The sequence below is a fragment of the Aquarana catesbeiana genome, linkage group LG01, assembly GCF_042186555.1.
Source record: "Aquarana catesbeiana isolate 2022-GZ linkage group LG01, ASM4218655v1, whole genome shotgun sequence".
Lineage (NCBI taxonomy): Eukaryota > Metazoa > Chordata > Amphibia > Anura > Ranidae > Aquarana > Aquarana catesbeiana.
In genome coordinates this window covers 21,530,720-21,549,847 of record NC_133324.1, presented here as the reverse complement: position 1 = coordinate 21,549,847, position 19,128 = coordinate 21,530,720, and the positions used below count along the sequence as shown (strand labels likewise).

The window sequence follows — 19,128 nt, the reverse complement described above, 5'->3', positions numbered from 1 at the left end:
GAGGAGAGGAGAGTGGGGGGTGACAGAGAGGAAGGTAAGAGGGGTTTTGGATGATAATACAGAGAGGGGGTGGGGGTGAGAGAGAGGGGAATGAGAGAGAGAGAGAAGGGGGTGGGGGGTGAGTGACTGAGAGAGAGAGGGGTGACTGAGTGAGGGAGGAGAAAGGAAAGTGGGGGGTGACAGAGAGGGGGGTGAGAGAGAGAGCAAAAGAGAGGGGGGCGGGTGAGAGAGGAGGGTTAAGAGAGGGGGTGGGGGTAAGGGAGAGGGGTGTGAGAGAGAGAAAGGGGGTGGTGGTAATAGAGAGAGGGTGAGAGAGAGGGGTGAGAGAGAGGGGGTGAGAGAAAGAGAGAGAGAGAGAGAGACAGAGAGGTGGTGAGAGAGTGGAGATAGAGAGTGAGAGGGAGTTGTAAAAGAGAGGGGGTGGCGGTGAGAGAGAGAGGGATGGGGGTGAGAGAGGTTAGAGAGGGGGGTTGTGAGAGAGAGAGAGAGAGAGAGGGAGGGTGGGGGGTGAGAGAGGGGGGTTGTAAGAGAGAGGGGGTGAGAGAGGAGAGGGGGTGAGAGAGAGACAGAGAGGGGTGAGACTCTTCCTCCCCCCTGCTCTTTACCCCTCAGCTGTTTCCTGCACATTCTGTACATGCACACAGCCGGCTCTGCCATCCTCACTGGGGGCACAGACAGTAGAGCTTTAGGCTTTATCTCGTACTGTAAGGATGAAGGGTTACTTACTACTCAGTCCCTTCATTGGGTCCTTCTCTCCATTCTCTTCCCTTATCCTGGGCGGTCAGGCTCCTCCTGGTTCCTCGAGTCCTTCCTTACTGCCTATATTATCTCTGTCTCTCACGGGGCCTGCTACTGATCTCCGGCCGGTGCTGCCTCTGTCACCAGCAACAGCGAGCAATGTCACCCGTTGTGTGTCCGGGCCTGGTGTCACCCCTCTGGCGGGTGTCACTCGGGTGCAGGCCACACCCCCCGCACCCCCATAGCAAGGCCACTGCATTTATATCCAATCAGGCAATCTTTTGCACTGAATAGCTGTTGATCAATCTAAAGGAGATCGTACAATCGGATTATAACGTCTTGCCGTTTTACTGCTGTGCTGACGCATTTCAATCCAAAAACCTAATCCTGCCAAATGTTCAACTTTCAGAAGAGTGTGCTGATGGACCCACTCACACAAAAAAGGAGAAATACTGCACTAAATGTACTATCAAGAGGAAATGAAACAGAAACACATAAGAAAAAGGAATTCCAGAGCTCATGGAAGATCTCAACCACATCCAAATAAAAAAAAAATATAAAGTCATGCACTTGTGGCCTGCCTTAGTGAATCAACTATCAGATCAGTACCGATTATAGGCGGTGAGATCCAGGGTTACTGTTTTTTCTTCTTCATTTGTAGCTCTTTTTGACCGCTGATGACTTTGGAGAAGCCTCGTCCTGTCGTACGACACGGTTTCATAATATTTTAGAAATGGTCTACTGTTTTCACAGCTGCTTCCTAACGAGGAAAAGAAGATACATGAGTTAGAATAGAGCCATTCACTCTTTGGGAACTTCAGCATGGAAATCAACTAAAAAAAAAACTGATTAGTTATAGAGACTACAGCACAGAGAGCCTACAGGACCAGACAAAGCACAGAGAACTTATAGAACCAGACGCAGCACAGAGAGCCTACAGAACCAGACACAGCACAGAGAGCCTACAGAACCAGACACAGCAAAGAGAGCCCACAGAGCCAGACACAGCACAGAGAGCCCACAGAACCAGACACAGCACAGAGAGACCCTTCAGAACCAGACACAGCACAGAGAGCCTACAGAACCTGACACAGCATAGAAAACCTAGAGTAACAGAAGCAGCACAGAGAGTCTACAGAACAAGACATAGCACAGAAAGCCTACAGAACCAGACGCAGCACAGAATGCCTACAGAACAAGAAAGCTTACAGAATCAGAGGTGACACAGAGAACCTACAGAACAAGACACAGCACAGAGAAGCTACAGAACCAGGCACAGCACAAAGAGCCTACAGAACCAGACACAGCACAAAGAGCCTACAGAACCAGACACGTTACAAAGAACCTACAGAACTAGACAAGGCACAAAGAGCCTACAGAACCAGACACAGCACAGAGAGCCTACAGAACCAGACACAGCACAGAGAGCCTACAGAACCAGACGCAGCACAGAGAGCCTAGAGAACCAGACGCAGCACAGAGAGCCTACAGAACCAGACACAGCACAGAGAGCCTACAGAACCAGGCAAAGCAGAGAGAGCCCACAGAACCAGACACAGCACAGAGAACCTACAGAACCAGACACAGTACAGAGAGTCTACAGAACCTGACACAGCATAGAAAACCTAGAGAACCAGACACAGCACAGAGAGCCTACAGAACGGGACACAGCACAGAGAGCCTACAGAACAAGACACAGCACAGAGAGCCTACAGAACCATTCACAGCATAGAGAGTCTACAGAATGGGACACAGCACAGAGAGCCTATAGAACCAGACGCGGCACAGAATGCCTACAGAACAAGAAAGGCTACGGAGGTGACACGGAGAGCCTACAGAACAAGACACAGCACAGAGAGCCTACAGAACGGGACACAGCACAGAGAGCCTACAGAACCAGACACAGCACAGAGAGCCTACAGAACCATTCACAGCACAGAGAGCCTACAGAACCAAACACAGCACAAAGAGCCTACAGAACCAGACATGGTACAAAGAACCTACAGAACTAGACAAGGCACAAAGAGCCTAGAGAACCAGACACAGCACAGAGAGCTTACAGAACCAGACACAACACAGAGAGCCTACAGAACCAGATGCAGCACAGAGAGCCTACAGAACCAGATGCGGCACAGAATGCCTATAGAACAAGAAAGCCTACGGAATCAGAGGTGACACAGAGAGCCTACAGAACAAGACACAGCACAGAGAGCCTACAGAACGGGACACAGCACAGAGAGCCTACAGAACCAGACACAGCACTGAGAGCCTACAGAACCATTCACAGCACAGAGAGTCTACAGAACGGGACACAGCACAAAGAGCCTACAAAACCAGACAAAGCACAGAGAGCCTACAGAACCAGACATGGTACAAAGAACCTACAGAACTAGACAAGGCACAAAGAGCCTACAGAACCAGACACAGCACAGAGAGCCTACAGAACCAGACACAACACAGAGAGCCTACAGAACCAGATGCAGCACAGAGAGCCAACAGAACCAGATACAGCACAGAGAGCCAACAGAACCAGACGCAGCACAGAGAACGTATAGAACCAGACACAGCACAGAGAGCCTAGAGAACCAGACACAGCACAGAGAGCCTACAGAACCAGACGCAGCACAGAGAGTCTACAGAACCAGACACAGCACAGAGAGCCTACAGAACCAGACACAATACAGAGAATCAACAGAACTAGACACAGCACAGAGAGCCTATAAAACCAGACAAAGCACAGAGAGCCTTCAGAACCAGACATGGCACAGAGAACTTATAGTACCAGATGCAGCAATGAGAGCCTACAGACCCAGGCACAACACAGAGAGCCTACAGAACTAGACACGGCACAGGGAACTTATAGAACCAGACGCAGCAATGAGAGCTTACAGACCCAGGAACAACACAGAGAGTCTACAGAACCAGACAGAGCATAGAAAACCTACAGAACCAGACACAGCACAGAAAGTCTACAGAACCAGACACAGCACAGAGAGCCTACAGAACCAGAAACAGCACAGAGAGCCTACAGAACCAGACACAACAGAGAGCATTTACAGAACCAGACACAGCACATAGCATTTACAGAACCAGACACAGCACAGAGAGTCTATAGAACTAGACACAGCACAGAGAGCCTACAGAAACAGACACAAAAGGAGGAGTCTTCAGAACCAGACATGGCACAGAGAGCCTACAGAACCAGACACAGCACAGAGAGTCTACAGAACCAGACACAGCACAGGGAATCTACAGAACCAGACATGGCACCGAGAGCCTACAGAACCAGGCACAGCACAGAGAGCCTACAGAACCAGACACGGCAAGAGAGCCTACAGAACCAGTCGCGGCACAGAAAGCCTACAGAATCAGAAACAGCACAGAGAACCTACAGAATCAGACACAGCACAGAGAGCCTACAGAACCAGACACAGCAAAGAGAGCCCACAGAGCCAGACACAGCACAGAGAGCCCACAGAACCAGACACCGCACAGAGAGCCCACAGAACCAGACACAGCACAGAGAGCCTACAGAACCTGACACAGCATAGAAAACCTAGAGTAACAGAAGCAGCACAGAGAGTCTACAGAACAAGACATAGCACAGAAAGCCTACAGAACCAGACGCAGCACAGAATGCCTACAGAACAAGAAAGCTTACAGAATCAGAGGTGACACAGAGAACCTACAGAACAAGACACAGCACAGAGAGCCTACAGAACCGGACACAGCACAGAGAGCCTATAGAACCAGACACAGCACAGAGAAGCTACAGAACCAGGCACAGCACAAAGAGCCTACAGAACCAGACACAGCACAAAGAGCCTACAGAACCAGACACGTTACAAAGAACCTACAGAACTAGACAAGGCACAAAGAGCCTACAGAACCAGACACAGCACAGAGAGCCTACAGAACCAGACACAGCACAGAGAGCCTACAGAACCAGACGCAGCACAGAGAGCCTAGAGAACCAGACGCAGCACAGAGAGCCTACAGAACCAGACACAGCACAGAGAGCCTACAGAACCAGGCAAAGCAGAGAGAGCCCACAGAACCAGACACAGCACAGAGAACCTACAGAACCAGACACAGTACAGAGAGTCTACAGAACCTGACACAGCATAGAAAACCTAGAGAACCAGACACAGCACAGAGAGCCTACAGAACGGGACACAGCACAGAGAGCCTACAGAACCAGACATGGCACCGAGAGCCTACAGAACCAGGCACAGCACAGAGAGCCTACAGAACCAGACACGGCAAGAGAGCCTACAGAACCAGTCGCGGCACAGAAAGCCTACAGAATCAGAAACAGCACAGAGAACCTACAGAATCAGACACAGCACAGAGAGCCTACAGAACCAGACGCAGCACAGAGAACCTACAAAACCAGACACAGCACAGAGAGCCTACAGAACCAGACACCGCACAGAGAGCCCACAGAACCAGATACAGCACAGAGAGCTTACAAAACCAGACACAACACAGAGAGTCTACAGGACCAGACACTGAATAGAAAACCTAGAGAACCAGACACAGCACAGTGAATCTACAGAACCAGCATTTACAGAACCAGAGACAGCACAGAGAGTTCATAGAACTAGGCACAGCACAATGAGCCTACAGAACCAGACACAGCACAGTGAACCTACAGAACCAGACACAGTACAGAGAGCTTACAGAACCAGACACAACACAGAGAGTCTACAGAACTAAACCCAGGACAGAGAGCCTACAGAACCAGATACAGCACAGAGAGTCTATAGAACCAGACACAGCACAGAAAGTCTACAGAACTAGACACAGCACAGAGAGCCTATAAAACCAGACAAAGCACAGAGAGCCTTCAGAACCAGACATGGCACAGAGAACTTATAGTACCAGATGCAGCAATGAGAGCCTACAGACCCAGGCACAACACAGAGAGCCTACAGAACTAGACACGGCACAGGGAACATATAGAACCAGACGCAGCAATGAGAGCTTACAGACCCAGGCACAACACAGAGAGTCTACAGAACCAGACAGAGCATAGAAAACCTACAGAACCAGACACAGCACAGAAAGTCTACAGAACCAGACACAGCACAGAGAGCCTACAGAACCAGAAACAAAAGAAGGAGTCTTCAGAACCAGACATGGCACAGAGAGCCTACAGAACCAGACACAGCACAGAGAGTCTACAGAACCAGACACAACAGAGAGCATTTACAGAACCAGACACAGCACATAGCATTTACAGAACCAGACACAGCACAGAGAGTCTATAGAACAAGACACAGCACAGAGAGCCTACAGAACCAGACACAAAAGAAGGAGTCTTCAGAACCAGACATGGCACAGAGAGCCTACAGAACCAGACACAGCACAGAGAGTCTACAGAACCAGACACAGCACAGGGAATCTACAGAACCAGACATAGCACAGAGAGCCTACAGAACCAGACACGGCAAGAGAGCCTACAGAACCAGTCGCGGCACAGAAAGCCTACAGAACCAGAAACAGCACAGAGAACCTACAGAATCAGACACCGCACAGAGAGCCTACAGAACCAGACACAACACAGAGAGTCTACAGGACCAGACACAACACAGAGAGTCTACAGGCCAGACACAGTATAGAAAACCTAGAGAACCAGACACAGCACAGAGAGTCTACAGAACCAGACACAGCACAGGGAATCTACAGAACCAGACATGGCACAGAGAGCCTACAGAACCAGGCACAGCACAGAGAGCCTACAGAACCAGACACGGCAAGAGAGCCTACAGAACCAGTCGCGGCACAGAAAGCCTACAGAACCAGAAACAGCACAGAGAACCTACAGAATCAGACACAGCACAGAGAGCCTACAGAACCAGACGCAGCACAGAGAGCCTACAAAACCAGACACAGCACAGAGAGCCTACAGAACCAGACACCGCACAGAGAGCCTACAGAACCAGACACAACACAGAGAGTCTACAGGACCAGACACAGCATAGAAAACATAGAGAACCAGACACAGCACAGTAAATCTACAGAACCAGAAACAACACAGAGCATTTACAGAACCAGAGACAGCACAGAGAGTTCATAGAACTAGGCACAGCACAATGAGCCTACAGAACCAGACACAGCACAGTGAACCTACAGAACCAGACACAGTACAGAGAGCTTACAGAACCAGACACAACACAGAGAGTCTACAGAACTAAACCCAGGACAGAGAGCCTACAGAACCAGATACAGCACAGAGAGTCTATAGAACCAGACACAGCGCAGAGAGTCTACAGAACCAGACACAACACAGAGAGTCTACAGAACTAGACACAGCATAGAAAGTCTATAGAACCAGACACAACACAGAGAGCCTACAGAACCAGACATGGCACAGAGAGTCTACAGAACCAGACGCAGCACAGAGAGCCTACAGAACTAAACACAGCACGAAGAGCCTACAGAACCAGACGCAACACAGGAAGCCTAGAGAAACAGACACCGCGAAGAGAGCCTACAGAATCAGACATGACACAGAAGCCTACAGAACCAGACACAGCACAAAGAGTCTACAGAACCAGACACAGCACTGAGAGCCTATAGAACCAGACACAGCACAGAGAGTCTACAGAACTAGATACGGCACAGAGAGCCTGCAGAACTAGACACAGCACAGAGAGCCTACAGAACCAGACACAGCACAGAGAGCTTACAGAACCAATTACAGCACAGAGAGCCTATAGAACAAAACACGGCACAGAGAGCCTACAGAAGCAGACAAAGCACAGAGAGTCTACGGAACCAGACAAAGCACAGAGAGTCTACAGAACCAGACACAGCACAGAGAACCTAAAGAACCAGATACAGCATATAGAGCCTACAGAACCAGACACGGCAGAGAGAGCCTACAGAACCAGACACAGCTCAGAGAACCTATAGAACCAAACACAGCACCAAGATCCTACAGAATAAAAAAGAGCACCAAAATCCTACAGAAACAGATGCACCACCGAGATCATACAGAGCCAGACAGACCACCAAGATACTACAAAACCAGACGCAAAACGAGATCCTACGGAGCTAGGCAGAGCACTGAGATCCTACAGAGCCAGATAGAGCACAGAGATCCTATGGAAAAAGACAGAGCACCGAAATCCTACGGAAACCAGACAAAGCACTGAGATCCTACAGAGCCAGATAGAGCACAGAGATCCTACGGCACTGAACAGCGCAATAAGATTCTACAGAACCAGACACAGCACAGAGAGCCTACAGAACCAGCAGAAAGAGTCTACAGAACCAGACATGGCACAGAGAACCTACAAAACCAGACACAGCACAGAAAGTCTACAGAACCAGACATGTCACAGAGAGTCTACAGAACCAGACACAGCACAGAGCATTTACAGAACCAGACACAGCACAGAGAGCCTACAGAACCAAACACAGCATGAAGAGACTACAGAACCAGACACAGCACAGAGATCCTACAGAACCAGATTCGGCAAAGAAAGCCTACAGAACCAGACCCAGCAAAGAGAGCCTACAGAATCAGATGTGACACAGAGAGCCTATAGAACCAGACGCAGCACAGAGAGTCTACAGATCCACATACGGCACAGAGAGCCTACAGAACCAGACAAAGCACAGAAAGCTTACAGAACCAACAGAACCAAAGCACAGCTTACAGAACCAAAGCACAGAGAGTTTACAGAACCAAAGCACAGAGAGCCTACAGAATCAGACACAGCACAGAGAGCCTACAGAAACAGACACAGCGCAGAGAGTCTACAGAACCAGACACAGCACAGAGAGCCTACAGAACCAGACACAGCACAGAGAGCCTATAGAACCAGACATGGCACAGAGAGTCTACAGAACCAGACACGGCATTGAGAGCCTATAGAACCAGACACAGCTCAGAGAACCTAAAGAACCAGACACAGCACCAACATCCTACAGAACAAAATAGAGCACCAAAATCCTACAGAATCAGACACACCACTGAGATCCTATGGAACCAGACAAAGCACCAAGATCCTACAGAGCCAGATAGAGCACAGAGATCCTACTAAACTAAACAGAGCAATCAGATTTTTCAGAACCAGACACAGCACAGAGAGTCTACAGAATCAGACACAGCTCAGAGAACCTAAAGAACCAGAAACAGAACCAAGATCCTACAGAACAAAACAGAGCACCAAAATCCTACAGAACCAGATGCATCACCGAGATCCTACGGAACAAAACAAAGCACAGAGATCCTAGAGTCAGATAAAGCGCGGAGATCCTACCGAACTGAACAGCGCAATCAGATTCTACAGAACCAGACACAGCACAGAGAATCTACAGAACCGGACACAGCACAGAGAGTCTACAGAACCAGACACAGCACAGAGAGTCTACAGAATTAGACACAGCACAGAGAGTCTATAGAACCAGACAGAGCACAGAGAGCCTACAGAACCAGACATGGCATAGAGAGTATACAGAACCAGACACAGCACAAAGAGCCTACAGAACGAGACGCGGCACAGAGAGCCTACAGAACCAGACATGGCACAGAGAGCCTACAGAACCAGACACAGCACAGAGAGCCTACAGAACCAGACACAGCACGAAGAGCCTACAGAACCAGACACAACACAAAGAGCCTACAGAACAAGACGCAGCACAGAGAGCCTACAGAACCAGACACAGCACAAAGAGCCTACAGAACCAGACACGGCACAAAGAGCCTACAGAACCAGACACAGCACAGAGAGCCTACAGAACAAGACACGGCACAAAGAGCCTACAGAACCAGACACACCACAAAGAGCCTACAGAACCAGACACAACACAAAGAGCCTACAGAATACAGAACCAGACACAGCACAAAGAGCCTACAGAACCAGACACGGCACAAAGAGCCTACAGAACCAGACACAACACAAAGAGCCTACAGAACCAGACACGGCACAAAGCGCCTACAGAACCAGACACAGCACAAAGAGCCTACAGAACCAGACACAACACAAAGAGCCTACAGAACAAGACACGGCACAAAGAGCCTACAGAACCAGACACAGCACAAAGAGCCTACAGAACCAGACACGGCACAAAGAGCCTACAGAACCAGACACAACACAAAGAGCCTACAGAACAAGACACGGCACAAAGAGCCTACAGAACCAGACACGCCACAAAGAGCCTACAGAACCAGACACGCCACAAAGAGCCTACAGAACCAGACACAGCACAGAGAACTTTCAGAACCAGGAAAGAGAATGAGTGAACTAATTTGCTTACCTTTTAGGAAAAGAACTGCAGATATAAGAACACCCTGTATTATGTAGTGAAATAAGAGCATGGTTCTTGTGTGTGTGTTCGGCTCCAGTGTCAGTGCCTGCAGGGATCAGGAAGTGCATTGGCAAGCCCTGAAACACATGCAGAGACTTGCATGCATCACTTACAGAGAAAAATAGAATATGTACAGATACTTATGAATCAAAGAGGATTGTTATTCTCCAGGACAGATGCCACTGCGAAAATCTCCTCCTAATGCTAGTTGCCTGGCTGTTATTGTGACCCCCTGGCTTCAGTATGTCACTGACCCAGAGCAGACTTCTGACTATTCTCTAACTTTCCTTATCTACATTCTTGTTTAGCAACTGAGATGGTATTGAAGCCGGAGGACCAGCTTAACAGACAGGCAACTCCTTTTTTCTCTGATTGATTTTAAAACAGAACTCCAGCCAACAAAAAGAAAAAAAACAAAATCAACATTTAAGCCTCGTACACACAATTGGATTTTCTTTCAACTTTCAACTTGTTTGTGACGGACTTTTGTACACACGATAGGAAAATCTGACAACAGACCGTTGTCTGCTGAAAATTTACTAGCCTGCCATCCAACATTTGTTGGCAGAAAGTTGGACAATTGTCTGATGGAGCGTACAAATGGTTGGATTTTAGGCCAACAGCCTGTCATCACACAATTCCCTGCCGAAAATCCTAATCGTGTGTACGAGGCTTTAATGTGATAATGGTTTATGGCAAGTTCATTATCAGGAGACTTAAGCCTCATACACACGTTCGGATTTTCTGCAGACAAAACCTCGGACTTTTGTCTGAAGACATGTGCCTGGATTTTGTCTTGCATACAAACGGCAAGGAATTTTCGGCCAACAAAGACGAACGTAGTGATGTACTACGTGGTTTTTCCAGCTCTTTAGCGCCACCCTTTGGGCTCCTTCTGCTAATTTCATGTTAGTAGAAGTTTGGTGAGTGTTAATTTGCGCTTTTCATCCTGCGCTTTTAATTTCGCGCTTTTCATTTCACGCTTTTCAGTTTGTTTCTGAATGGCAGTTTGTCAACCAGACATGTTGCGGAATCGGAGGAGATAACGTGTTATTTATTATTGGCCTTGGAGTTATTGCTTTGACCCAAGTCCAGTTCAGGAACAGGAGGAGGAGGATTTTTTGGACCAAAAATTGGTTGCTTTATTAGTTGTGACCAATTATGTCATATGCCTTTGCTGCGGGAGCTCCAGGAGAATAATCCAGATGATTTTCGAAATTATCTCCGGATGACGGACCCCTGCTTTCACCAACTCTTGGCATTGTTGACCCCCTATATTAAGAAGCAGGACACATGCATGAGGCTTTTATTTTATTTTTTGGTTAAATAATAATGATTTGATTTATAATATTTTCTATATTTTTGGATGCATAGAATGCACTTTTTGGTTAAGTTCTATTGGCCGATAGCATGTCTAATTTTATTTGTTTAATGCACAATAAAAAACATTGTGCAGAATAATACTTGGCTATGTGTTTTACTTCAAATGACAGTTTGGGTGTAGGCAGTTCCATTTTAAAAAATACAATGTAAAATTAACAAGGGACACCAACATAGTTGTATCTTTGATCTTAAAAACTACAAGATAATGGTGTTGTGGTAACTTGGCCAAAAAAAAAAAAGCATAATAATATTATTTTGATATCACTAGAAGAAAAAAGCCTTTGAAAATTCATTTGCAATAACTCCATCAGTATCACCAGCAAAGCAGCTTCATTATTATCCCATTAAAGAAGAAGAGAATTGTGCGCTGCATTTCCAGATTTCATAATTTGCCGCGTCACGAATGTTAATTCTCCATTACGAACGCTAGTTTACAAGACCGACCGCTTCTGGCTCCTCCTTGCTTCCGAGCATGCGTGTTTGTACTTTGGACTTTTGTCCGACAGACTTGTGTACACACGCTCGGAAAATCCGACAACACACATTTGTCTACAGAAAATTTTAAAACCTGCCATCCAACATTTGTCCGCAGAAAATCTAACAACAATTGTCCGATGGAGCGTAGAAACGGTCGGATTTTCCACCAGTAGCCTGACATCACACATTTCCCATCGGAAGATCCAATCGTGTGTATGCGGCTTTAAAGTTGTTGTAACCCTTACATATACCCATTAAAGTGACTGGCCTCATGTGAGACACAAAGATGAAACAAATCCTCCTACATACAGTATGTGATACCTGTTTATCTGCAGTCTTCTCTTGTCTACAGTCATTCAAAGTCCAGAATTGATAAAGCTTGTCTGAGCTTTTAGAAAAAGCTTTTAGAAAAAGGGGGGCGGGGAGCTGAAATTACACTCTTCAGAGCTCAGTGAGAGCTAATTGGAGGGAAGGGACACACCCCCTTTCACACAGCACACAGGAACAGAGCTGAGGCTGTCAATCACCGGCTGTGTGCTGGAGCTCCCTCCCCTGTCACATTTTTATCTCTTAGTGTCAGGAAAATCAGAAATGACTCATGCAGATAGCAGAGGAAGGAGGCAGCAGACAGAAATGACACTGAGTGCTCTGGATTGAGAGTACACAGTATAGGGCAGCCACCATAAAATGGCGGACTGCTGTCCAGACACGGACCAAGTGATGCTCCAGTCTGGACTGTCAGCCTGCCAGTCTGCAGTCCGGATCCCTGCTGCGTGACAGTCATTGGTTGCTAGGACCTCCGGCATCCAAGCAGCAAATGACGCTACGTATGTGCCCCGCTTCCTGCAGCAAGCTTCTCCACCCAGCTCCCACCCCTTGCAGCATGCTTCTCCACCCAGCTCCCACCCCTTGCAGCATGCTTCTCCACCCAGCTCCCACCCCTTGCAGCATGCTTCTCCACCCAGCTCCCACCCCTTGCAGCATGCTTCTCCACCCAGCTCCCACCCCTTGCAGCATGCTTCTCCACCCAGCTCCCACCCCTTGCAGCATGCTTCTCCACCCAGCTCCCACCCCTTGCAGCATGCTTCTCCACCCAGCTCCCACCCCTTGCAGCATGCTTCTCCACCCAGCTCCCACCCCTTGCAGCATGCTTCTCCACCCAGCTCCCACCCCTTGCAGCATGCTTCTCCACCCAGCTCCCACCCCTTGCAGCATGCTTCTCCACCCAGCTCCCACCCCTTGCAGCATGCTTTTCCACCCAGCTCCCACCCCTTGCAGCATGCTTCTCCACCCAGCTCCCACCCCTTGCAGCATGCTTCTCCACCCAGCTCCCACCCCTTGCAGCATGCTTCTCCACCCAGCTCCCACCCCTTGCAGCATGCTTCTCCACCCAGCTCCCACCCCTTGTAGCATGCTTTTCCACCCAGCTCCCACCCCTTGCAGCATGCTTTTCCACCCAGCTCCCACCCCTTGCAGCATGCTTCTCCACCCAGCTCCCACCCCTTGCAGCATGCTTTTCCACCCAGCTCCCACCCCTTGCAGCATGCTTTTCCACCCAGCTCCCACCCCTTGCAGCATGCTTCTCCACCCAGCTCCCACCCCTTGCAGCATGCTTCTGCTCCCAGCTCCCACCCCTTGCAGCATGCTTCTGCTCCCAGCTCCCACCCTTTGCAGCATGCTTCTGCTCCCAGCTCCCACCCCTTGCAGCATGCTTCTGCTCCCAGCTCCCGCCCCTTGCAGCATGCTTCTCCACCCAGCTCCCACCCCTTGCAGCATGCTTTTCCACCCAGCTCCCACCCCTTGCCGCATGCTTCTCCACCCAGCTCCCACCCCTTGCAGCATGCTTCTGCTCCCAGCTCCCACCCCTTGCAGCATGCTTCTGCTTCCAGCTCCCACCCTTTGCAGCATGCTTCTGCTCCCAGCTCCCACCCCTTGCAGCATGCTTCTCCACCCAGCTCCCACCCCTTGCAGCATGCTTCTGCTCCCAGCTCCCACCCCTTGCAGCATGCTTCTGCTCCCAGCTCCCACCCCTTGCAGCATGCACTCTCTGATGGGCACTCTGATGGGCACACCTGATGTAACTGGGCACTCTGATGTGGACACCTCATGTAAGAGGGCATTCTGATGGAGACACCTGACATAAGGGGACACTCTGATGAGCGCACCTCATGTAAGGGGCACTCCTGATGGGAGAAATTTTAGGCACAGAATCTCCCACTCCCTGTTGTTTCTAGCCAGCATCCGTGGCTGGGCCTCGTGCTGCTCACCAGGGCCGCCCACCATTTGAAGATTGCCACCGCGCTGGATATCGCTTGCTGCCCTGCACCCCGCGCATTAATCAGCTGCCCTTTGAGTTGAGTCCCGCCGCCACTCCCCTGTCATGGTCCCGCTGGTCCGGTGGCGGCGGGACTCAACTCAAAGGGCAGCTGATTAAGGCGCGGAGGAGGAAGTTAAATCCTCCTCCGCTTTCTATGCTGGGCAGTGAGGGAGTCGCAGCCGTGACGTCACTGGTTGCTAGATGCCAGGCGGCTATAGCAACCAGTGATGAGGAGTAGAGTTAGACAGGTGGAGGCGGAGCCGGAGCCAGCGCTACAGTGGCTCAGTCTGTTTATGTCCCCTGCATTCCAGACTGCTCCCTTTCTTTTAATTGGGGGAGCCACTGGCTCCGGGACTTCAGCCCAGATTCGCGGGACCCCGGGACTTACCTTAAATTGCGGGAAGGTTCTGCGGAATCCGGGACGGTTGGGAGGTATGCACTCTCCCCGGACAATGTTTACCCTACCGAGCTGGCCAATCACCACACAGGCTGGAGACATAATACCTAACCAATCGCCAGCACCCCCAACATTCAATTTCGCCCTCATCCCCTGAGTGATGGCCAAATCCACTTATTAACTATTTGTGGGCAGCGCAGGCTGAAGCTACTTTGGGCCACACAACAATGACTGGGCCCAGATCAGCGGGACCCCGGGACTTACCTAAAATCATAGGAAGGTCCCGCCGAATCCGGGATGGTTGGGAGGTATGCACTCTCCCCGGACAATGTTTACCCTACCGAGCTGGCCAATCACCACACAGGCTTCAGACATAATACCCAACCAATCACCAGCAACCCCAACATTCAATTTCGCCCTCATCCCCTGAGTGATGGCCAAATCCACTTATCAACTATTTTCAGGCAACGCGGGCTTAAGCTGCTTTGGGCCCCAAAACAATGACTGGGCCCGGGGCAACTGCCCCTTTTGCTCCACGTTAAAGACAGCCCTGCCTCTTAAATGGCACCTCTTCACTTTTTCAGTTCACTTCCACTTTATGTAATTAGGTGCACCTTGTACAAGTGTAGCGCACCCCCTTAAGGGCTTCAGATGAACTGAGATCCCCCACCCTGCACAGCCAGACACACCAAATGTTCACAGGCACTTCAGAGTCAGAGAAAAAAACGTGGTGACTTTGTTTTTGGTATTTATTGAGGGTCAGGGGCGTTGCTAGGTCTACAAAAGATCTGGGGCTAGAGCCCATAGCAACGTAGTAAAGAAAGTCATACCCTTGGGCGGGCATACACATGTATATAATATACGTGTGTGTGTATATATCCCCAAAGAGCCCTCCCCTCACATCAGGGTCCCCAGAGAGCCCCCTTACATTAGGATCTTCAGAGAGCCTCCCCCTTGCATCAGGGTTCCCAGAGAGCCTGTCCCTTAAATCAGGGTCCCCAGAGAGCCTCCCCCTGCATCAGGGTCCCCAGAGAGCCTCCCCTCCCCTTGGGGACCCCTGCAGAGACTCGGGACTATAGCCCCAAAAGCCACCCCCTAGCGACGCCACTGTTGAGAGTAATAACTTGGAAAGGATGGGAGGTTATGGGATGCCCATTTAACAACACACTTCAGGGACAACCCTTCCTATTAACAGTCTCTATATAGAGCTCCACTTCTGTCTCCAGGACTCACTTGCTTGCAGAACTCAGCTGGATCACTGTGAAGATCTGACAGGCTCTCAGTCAGATTTTAAGCGTTGGCCCATTACAGGCAGGAATTTGGGTTGCCACCTCATCCCTTTAAACCTGAACACATGATAATTACACAGGTTCTGTAGCTGATTAAGGTGGTAATTAGACTCACTTGGTGCCTTATCTGCATTAAATTAGCCTCAGAACCTGTGTAATTCATATGTGTTCGGTTTAAAGGGATGAGGTGGCAACCCTAGCAGATAACCAAGACCCCTTGTATGCAGGGCCGGTGCTACCACTAGGCAAAATAGGCAGCCGCTGCCTAGAGCGCACTGCTGCCTAGGGCGCCCGGCCACTGGTGTTCCTACTCTCTTCTCTCTGCAGCAAGCAACTAAGTCTCAGCATCAGCGGGCAGCTGCCACTCACACATAGTGTCAGAGGCGCAACGGTGGCGGAGGACTGTGGATGTGTCCCGACTCCCAAATTAATGGAAGCAAGCAAACATTCATTGATGGGTGCTGGTAGGCTGCATTGATGGGCGCAGGTGAGGCTGCATGATGGGCGCTGGTAGGCTGCATTGATGGGCGCTGGTAGGCTGCATTGATGGGCGCTGGTAGGCTGCATTGATGGGCGCAGGTGAGGCTGCATGATGGGCACTGGTGAGGCTGCATGATGGGTGCTGGTAGGCTGCATTGATGGGCGCTGGTAGGCTGCGTTGATGGGCGCTGGTGAGGCTGCATTGATGGGTGCTGGTGAGGCTGCATTAATTGGCGCTGGTGAGGCTGCATTAATTGGCGCTGGTAGGCTGCATTGATGGGCGCTGGTAGGCTGCATTGATGGGTGCTGGTGAGGCTGCATTGATGGGTGCTGGTGAGGCTGCATTAATGGGCGCTGGTGAGGCTGCATTAATGGGCGCTGGTAGGCTGCATTGATGGGCACTGGTAGGCTCCATTGATGAGCGCTGGTGAGGCTGCATTGATGGGCACTGGTGAGGCTGCATTAATGGGCGCTGGTGAGGCTGCATTAATTGGCACCAGCCCTGCTTGTATGTGTAGCAAAGAACAGTGTGCAGCTTGTATCACTCCTGCAGCTACTGCTCCCAGCACCACCCCTTCAGGCACTGCCAACCCACCTGGCTGCAGCTGCCCCTTTCACTATCCCTCCAGGCTAACATCTCCCACAGCAGCCTTCCGGACTGACCCTAAGAGCTGACTCTTAGGAGATCTCCCGGTAGTGCTGACCTGCTGTCCTCTCTCATTGCTCCCCGTGCCTCCAGGAAGGGCTTGCTCCGTGTGTTTCCAGCACCTGAGGCCTGGCCCAAGGTCACCCCTCCCCAGACTAGGGGGCACCCCCAAGGGCCACCGATAGGGTTGCCACCTTTTCTTCAAGTCAAACCCAAACACTTTAGCGGCGCACAGCAATTTTTTTTTTTTTTTATAGTATAAACTATACATATATTTTTATTTTTACATTTCTAATCATATGAAGTTAACCACTTCAATACCGGGCCAATTCTGACATTTCTCTCCTACATGTAAAAATCATCATTTTTTTGCTAGAAAATTACATAGAACCCCCAAATATTATATATGTTTTTTTAGCAAAGACCCTAGAGAATACAATGGCGGTTGTTGCAACTTTTTATCTCACACAGTATTTGCGCAGGAATTTTTCAAACGCGTTTTTTTGGGGAAAAAAACTGTTTTGTGTTTAAAAAAAAAACAATACAGTAAAGTTAGCCCAATGTTTTTGCATTTTGTGAAAGATGAAGTTACGCTGAGTAAATAGATACCTAACATTACACCCTTCAAAATTTCACACGCTCGTGGAATGGCGCCAATGTTCGGTACTTAAAAATCCCCATAGGCGACACTTGAAATTTTTTTACTGGTTACATGTTTTGAGTTACAGAGGAGGTCTAGGGCCAAAATTATTGCTCTCGCTCCAACGTTCGCGGCGATACCTCACATGTATGGTTTGAACACCGTTTTCATATGTGGGCGGGACTTACGTATGCGTTCGCTTCTGCGTGCGAGCACACGGGGACAGCGGCGCTTTAAAAAATTTTTTTTTTTTTTTTATTGTTAATTATATTTTATTTTTTTTATTTTGACACTTTTTTGAAAAAAAAAAAAAATTGATCACTTTTATTCCTATTACAAGGAATGTAAACATCCCTTGTAATAGCAATATGACATGTCAGGTGCTCTTAATAGTGAGATATGGGGTCAATAAGACCCCATATCTCACCACTAGGCTGGGAAGCCTGAAATAAAAAAAAAAATAATAAAACGATCGCCGCTTCCCAGCCGAAGCGGCGCCATTTTTTTTAATGGAGAGGCCGGGCGTGACGTCATAACATCGCGCCCGGCCTCCGACGATCATAGAGACTCCGGGGACCATCTGGTCCGCCGGAAATCTCTATGATCTACATCCGGCGCCGGCGGATCCACTCTCTGCCTCACCGATCGTAACGGTGAGTCGGAGCAAACACCGGAGGGCGGCGGGAGGGGGGGGGCGTCCCCTCTCGCCTCCCATAGGAACGATCAAGCGGCAGAACGGCCACTATGATCATTCCTATGGTGTAGAGATTGGCCTGCTGAAACCGGCAATATCTGAATGATGTCTGTAACTACAGGCATCATTCAGATATACCCGCTCAAAGCCCAGGACGTCATATGACGTCCGTGGGCTGGAAGTGAAAGCGGAGTTCCGCCTAAATTTTTTTTTTTTTTTAAAGTCAGCAGCTGCAAATACTGACTTTTAAACTATAGACATTTTACCTGCTCAGGGCGCCCGCGATGTCCTCACCTGAAGCCGACTCGTCCCTTGGCTCTCGGGTGGAGGCGCCGCCATCTTTGGTAAGGGAATCAGGAAGTGAAGCCTTGCGGCTTCACATCCTGGTTCCCTATGGCACATGCACGATCGCACTTGTCCCTGCTGTCTTCTGGGACCTGTGTGTCTCCCAGAAGACAGCGGGGGGGACGGAGATGGCACCGGAAGTGGCATAGATACCCGCGGGTGGCTCGGCTATCTATGCCCGGAAGTGGGTACAAAATACCTGTATTAGACAGGTATCTGCTTCCCCCTCCCCCCTGAAAGGTGCCAAATGTAACACCAGAGGGGGGAGGATTCCGAAAAGCGGAAGTTCAATTTTTGGGTGGAACTCCACTTTAATAAGAAGAGTTCCTCTTGTACATCTGAACTTGCAGAGTTCCGTTACACTGTAAGGAGGGACCCTGCAGACTCTGATGTAAGGG

General features: G+C 49.6%; 1 protein-coding gene across 1 annotated transcript in view; it reads right to left on the bottom strand.

Annotated features, from left to right (window-relative positions):
* LOC141130685 (disintegrin and metalloproteinase domain-containing protein 10-like) overlaps positions 1 to 10,159 on the bottom strand; it is a 60,033-nt gene extending 49,874 nt beyond the window's left edge. The window contains exons 1-2 of the mRNA XM_073618155.1: positions 10,012 to 10,159; positions 1,348 to 1,498 (exon numbers count right to left, since the gene is read on the bottom strand). Of these exons, the coding sequence (XP_073474256.1) occupies positions 1,348 to 1,498; positions 10,012 to 10,072 (212 nt within the window). The 5' untranslated portion in view covers positions 10,073 to 10,159. The remainder of the gene's footprint in view (positions 1 to 1,347; positions 1,499 to 10,011) is intronic.
* Between the last annotated feature and the right edge of the window lie 8,969 nt (positions 10,160 to 19,128).